Genomic DNA, 6,000 nt, shown 5'->3' with positions numbered 1-6,000 from the left:
TCTGCCGCCCTGGGCTCTTTAGATGTACAGCGTATTGTTCTCGTCTGTGCTAAACAAGTATCCCCGAGAAAGCTCAGTGGGATGGAGGCTTATGATTCATTTTAAGTGGAGGATATAATAGGAGCAGATAACTTTGATTTGTGCAAAGGAAAAGTGTGATCCCTTTCAGGGATTCCAGGAATTCATAGCAAATTTTTCTTCTGTTGCTGATTAAAGAGAAAGTGATAAATAAGCGCTCTGTGTTCGGTTTAAAGGAGGAATGTAGCTTTAGAAAGCTGACTTATTTAGGGGAAAAAAAAATCCTGACCTCATATAGCCTTTGACCAAGATCTGCTAGTAGTAGAGAGTAAAGACGAGGCTGTTTCTGTTATTATTAAAGCCCACAGTGACCATTTCTGTCTGTATGACCGGAAAACGTCCTGGGGGCCAGGCTGGGGTGGGGATGTGCCCGGGTCTTGCCCGTAACTTCGGATTACAACTAAAGCTTGCCAAAAGCGGACAAAGGAAAGAGATAACGAGGTGAGAAAGCAAAGAATGGTTTTATTGTAAAGTCAGGAAAACAAAGGTGTTAAAAAAAAAAAAAAGAAAGAGAAAAGGAGTAATCGCGTACACAGAGGCTGCCCTTGTAGCCGAGAGAGGAGACCCGCTGCTCCTCTGCCTTTGGTTTTTACGGCACGACGTGCGTGGGGCTGGGCAAGGCGCTGCAGGGCAGGGCCAGGGCCGGGACCGCGCTGGGGGCCGCGGGCAGCAGGGCGGAGAGGGGGGCTCTGCTGTCCCGCAGCGGGGCAGGGCGGGCTTTGGTGGTGCTCGGGAGTCTCGTGCCAGGGAGGAGCGCTCATTCGTCCCTCGGGGGGTGGCGGGAGGGACCCGAGGCCGGTGTGCCCATGCACCAGCCGGGAGGCACTGGCGGGGGCTAGGCGCGGCTCAGGCATCCACACCTTTGCCGTGCCTGGGCGGGCGCTGCCCGTGCCGGGGAGAGCGGGGTGGTGCCGGGGGGAGCGGGGTGATGCCCTGGCGCAGCCTCTCCTGCTGGCTCTGCTGCCGAGGCTCCCCTCCGCTCCGGGACCTCGCAGAGGGCTCTGTGCTTGGCGCCTAGCGCCCGGCCAGGGAAAACAAGACAGCCTCAGGGTGGGCTCTCGCCCCGCCGCCCCAGCATCAACCGGAGGCACCTGAGACGGGCGGAACCGGTGCCTTGAGCCCGGTGCCGGGGGGTCCGCTCTTGGTGGCAGCTAAAAGGTGAAGAAGGGCGGAATGGGATTCGTGCCCGTCGGAGCAGGCGCAATGGCCAGGCGGGTGGGGAAGCCCGAAGCGGGCACCTGAGCCGCATCTTTTGACACCTCAGCAGAGCGGCCCGATTTTCAGGGGAGCTGCGGGGGCGAAGGGGACGGATTGAGCGGGGTCGGAGCATCTGATTTCTCTGTGAGGGACCTCTCGGTGCTGCTTTTCTTGCGGGCAGAGGCGGGAGCGGTTACGCGTGCTGGTCTAAACCGTGAATGTTGAAAGACTGGAACACTGTGGTTCCAGAGGAACATTGTCAAGACAGGGGCTATAACGCCCTTACAAAACAGCTTCCCGCAGGTTTAGTTTAGCACTGCGGGCCCGAGTCGGTGCCCAGCTGCGGAGAGCGGCGTCCACCGCTTGCCCTGCCTTCGGGCCGTGCACCCCTCTCCAAAACTTAGGGGCTTAACTGCTCGGGCGCCTCGTCCCGCTGCTGACAAGGACGTGGAGACGTTCAGAGGCGCCACGGGTGGTCCTTAAAGACCCACTGTTTCTGGGCAGCTTTGTACGGCTCCTGCGGAGGTTGCGGGATGCTCTCCAAGCCCTGTCTCACCTGTGGGGATCCAAGGGAGCACGGTTCGGCACCCCGAAGGTGTGCCCCGAAGGCACACCCTTTCAAGCGCAGCCCCCGGGGGTGGGGCTGAGCCTCGCACGGCCGGGCTGGGCGCTGCCCTGCTGCCCGAGCCCCTCAGCCGCGCTTCGCCGCAGGTGCCATTCGCGCTGCCCCCGTCCGGGCTCCGGTCCTGCACCGCCTGCGTGCCCGAGACCAGGTGTCCTCGGCGGCGCGGCTCTCCCGCCCAAGACTGCTTTCCTCAGCCCGTGTTTTCGGTCGGGACTAACTTGCCTGCACAGCGCCGGTCAACCCTGCACCTTCGCCCTCCAGGGCTCAATCCGGGGCCGGCTCGCCGGGGTCACTGAGGGAGCACGCGGTCCTCCTGACTGGTGTCCTCCCCCAGGAGCCCCGGAGGTTTGGATTTCCCCATGGGAACACCCAGTACTCTCCCTTTCCTCCGGGTCGCGGGCGGTGCGCGCTCCTGCCGCCGCCGAGCCAGAGCTCGCCGCCCCCGAGCCCCCGGCAGCGCATCCTCTCCCGCCTGCCGCTCCGCCTGCCCCTCCTCGGCTGCGGGGGGAATGTTGCGAGGTAGGCAAAAGGGAAAGTGAACCTAGCGGTCTGAAGATAGAGAAAGGCAGTCAACCTCAGACGTGTTGTTACTCAACCTTTATTCTTTTAAAAAATTCATAAAAAAAAGGAAGGTGAACGAACCTCTTACAAAACCCCCCCCCCCCACATAAATAGGACATTCCGTCCAGCTCTGGCTATTGGCAGTTCTAGTATTTGACAACATCAGACGCGATTTCCTGGCATTAGAGAAACCCATTTCAAAATCGGTCATCACAAAGAAATACTAGAAATCCCAGTTAGCACTTGCTAGGCAGCACGGAGCACTTGTACACAACTTTTCAGACACACACCCGCGCACACACGCAGCTGGGAACAGATCCCGTAGGAAGAGAGCCTCCTTAAAAAATAGTAAACGCTTCTCAAAAAAAAAAAAAAAAAAAAGAAAAAAAAAAGAAAAAAAAAAGAAAAGAGGCTTATTTACAAAACGCACATGGAAATACAGTATTGACAGAGCGTGGCTGGCAAATCAACATGATTTGAATAGAGAAAGGACTATGGCACGTCTTGCTCGAAAGCTCGCGCAGCAGCCTCCTTCGAGTGTCCCCGCGGGAAGACAGCTCCTACCATCCGCGACGCAGTGCCTTCTCCCTCCCCACCTCTCCTCCCGCCCTCCCTCGCCTCTCCACCCCTGCGCTCCTTGCCAGGTCCTTTTTACACTTGGATGACCACCGTGCTGGGGCTCTGGAGCCGGGTTTTGTACTGGTCTAGCCAGCTCCTCAACTCCGAGATTTTGTAGCCCTCTGGTCCTCTGCCTCCCTGGTACATCACCTTCTCCTCCTGGATGATGTAGAGCCTCTCGAAGTAGGCACCGTAGGCGGCGCTGGAAGCATTGTCCATGGTGTCCACGGCCAGGGGGCAATCGGGCGCCCCTTCCCTCATCAGCTGAGCTGCCCGCAGCCTGTCCTGGAGGCACTGGTGCTTGGGGATGTTGTAGGCTGCGTCCGAGCTGACCCAGCCGTCGGAGGGGTGTGCTTCTTCGATGTACACCAGCAGGAAGTCGGCAATGTCCACGAAGTGCGCGGCCAGGCGCTGGAAGGACCTCAGGCGGGCCATGAACGGGGGTCAGGTGCAGCTGCCGAAGTTGAGGATGAGGGGTCTCTTGCCGCGGGCGAAGTCCAGGATGCGGAGCCTCTTCTGCCCGTCCAGCTGGATCACCTCGGGGTTAGGGGCCAAGGAGCCCACGTGCGCCGACTTGAAGAAGTCCAGCTTCTGCCCGTGCCACACGGCTTTCAGCGACTCCAGCGTGAACATGCGGTTGGAGTCGGACACGCAGACCGGGGGGTCGTCGGGGGGCGGCTCCTCGCTGGCGCTGGCCGCCTCCTCCGCCGTGGGCATCGTCAGCATCTTCTTCCTAATGCACAGAAAATCCAGGAGCCAGAGCATCACGGCGGTGAGCAGGAAGCGGGGAAATAGGAGGATGCAGGCGGCCGCCTGGGTGAGCAGCTGCAAGGTGTGAACGCCGACGGAGTGGAGCATCGCAGCGGTTTGTGCTGCAGGGCGCTGGCTGCCGGGGGGCCCCCACGCACCCTGCGTGCCGGGGTCTGTGCAGCACAGCTGAGATCCCGCTTCTCTTTAAGCCCATTTTATAGTCAGGGATTTAAATGAAAAGTGACTCCACCTCCGTCCAGAACCCGCCCCTCTGGAACTTGAGCCTGGGGATTACCTACCCCTCCACTCTAATGACCTAAAAATACACAGACAAAAGGGGAGAGAGCCCCGGCGGGAGCCGCGAGGGACGTGCAAGGAGCAGGGTGCAGCCGCTATCAGGCGGGGCAGAGAGTCCGACACAGGGCACCGCCGGGGTCCCCGGCCTCAGATAGCGGCGGGCGCTCACAGACAGCCCCGCCAAGGACAATGCAACAGGCACATCCCGCCCCCGGCCCGGCTGCCCCACGGGCTGTGCGGACACGGGGTCGGGGCGGGAGCAGGGGCCGGGGCCGTCCCGGCAGCGCCTGCAGGTGACAGGGACGGGCCGCCCTCGCCGCGTCCCTTCCCGCGCCTTCGTCCCCTCCCCGCCCCGGCGGCCCGGTCGCCCCCCGAGCACAGCCTCCGCCTCACCGCACGCCCCGGCGCTGCGGGAGCGCCCGGGTCTCGAACCCGCGGCCGCATCCTCCGGCGGCGGCGGCGGGACGGGCGGCGGGCGCTGCCCCGGCCCCGCTTTTCCCCCGGGCCCGCGCTAGGCGGGCCGGGCCCCGGCGGCGGCGGCGGCCCCGGCGCGGGGGGCACCAGGTGGGCGCGGGCCGGTGGGCGCTGCCCCGGGCGGAGGAGGGGCGCGGGCGGCCGCCAGAGGGAGCTGTTGGCCGAGAAGCCGCGGCGGCGGCGGGAGCGCGGGGCCCTCAGCCCGGCCGGGGTGTCCGCGCCCGGGCCCGGCCCCGCCACCTGCCCGGGCTCCTCCACCTGCCCGGGCTCCTCCACCTGCCCGGGCTCCTCCACCTGCCCGGGCTCCTCCACCTGCCTCGGCCCCGCCACCCGCCGCCCGCGGCTCTCGGGAGTACGGGGCTGCATCGCGGCCGCTGCGGGGCCGGTGCTGCGGGAAGCGCCACAGTGGGTGGACAGAGGGGACTGTGGAGGCGACAGGAGAGCGCTGCGTCTGCGATGTCCCGCTGCTCACTGGGGTGCTGCTGCATCCCCGTGAGCAGAGAGTCAGGGCGGACACTCCTTTACGGCGTCCCAGGAGGAGCCAGCAGTACTTTTCTGCACCTGTCAAGTGACACACAAACACAAACTTCTCACGGGACTAGGTCTGGCAAAATCCTTAAGCTGAGGGCTGAAGTGTGACCTCACGGGCATGGCCAGTTAGACACGTGTGCTGTCCATGTAAGTTCCTTCCTGCTGGACTAGATGGAGACCTGTCCCAGAAGTACAGAGCTTACTTACAGAGTAGTTTGGTGTCTCTACTCAGAACTTTGCCACTCCGTTGTTGCAGGATTCCCAGCTTGCAGCATGCACATCATTTCCCCACCAGCTTCCTCAGAAAGGGGCATTAACTTGTCCAAAACGTTGAATACTGCCCTCTGCTATGCAAATGTAGCTCATGCAACCCTGAGCTACTGCTGCAGCTGCCACTCACCCAGGTGCCTGTCACACTGATTTTGGAACATGCAACCCAGTGTGCCTGTGGGTCCTGAGTGCCCTGTTTCTGCCTGTGGCCAATGCCAGGTCTCTGGCTGCAGATTCCCAAAGACCTTGAGGACCTGCTATTTCCCCAGGTGCAGTTTGTGCTCCAAAAGTGACTGTGCATGTCTGTGCCTCCTATCTATCATCTGTGAAATGGAAAAAAATGAATGGTGAGCCTCCTCATGGGAGGCTAGGCAGCTTGCTTCATTTTTATGTAACTTATTACAAGGACCCGAAATAAAAGGCAAAATTAAAATCCCATCTTATTTTTTTCTTCATCTGGTTCTGAATAGGCTGGTTTAGAGCAATCTAATCAGATACCTGGTTTGCCCTGGTGCATCATCTTTAGTTGGAGTCAGCAGCAAGGTTATTCAGCATTTTAACATCTGAAGGGAACTGTATGCTCCAGCCCTCATAAAGCC

At 61.0% G+C, this 6,000-nt stretch overlaps 1 protein-coding gene across 1 annotated transcript; it reads right to left on the bottom strand.

Annotated features, from left to right (window-relative positions):
• Nucleotides 1-2,560: 2,560 nt before the first annotated feature.
• Nucleotides 2,561-4,223, bottom strand: DIO3 (iodothyronine deiodinase 3). The gene has a single exon (XM_066186926.1). It carries the CDS (start codon nucleotides 3,935-3,937, stop codon nucleotides 3,113-3,115), a length of 825 nt encoding a protein of 274 aa, XP_066043023.1. The 5' UTR covers nucleotides 3,938-4,223; the 3' UTR covers nucleotides 2,561-3,112.
• Nucleotides 4,224-6,000: the final 1,777 nt, after the last annotated feature.

This window comes from Chamaea fasciata, unplaced genomic scaffold, assembly GCF_029207755.1.
Source record: "Chamaea fasciata isolate MVZ Bird 193981 ecotype frontalis unplaced genomic scaffold, bChaFas1.0.hap1 SCAF_7, whole genome shotgun sequence".
NCBI lineage: Eukaryota > Metazoa > Chordata > Aves > Passeriformes > Sylviidae > Chamaea > Chamaea fasciata.
This window is presented reverse-complemented; position numbering and strand designations above follow the sequence as displayed.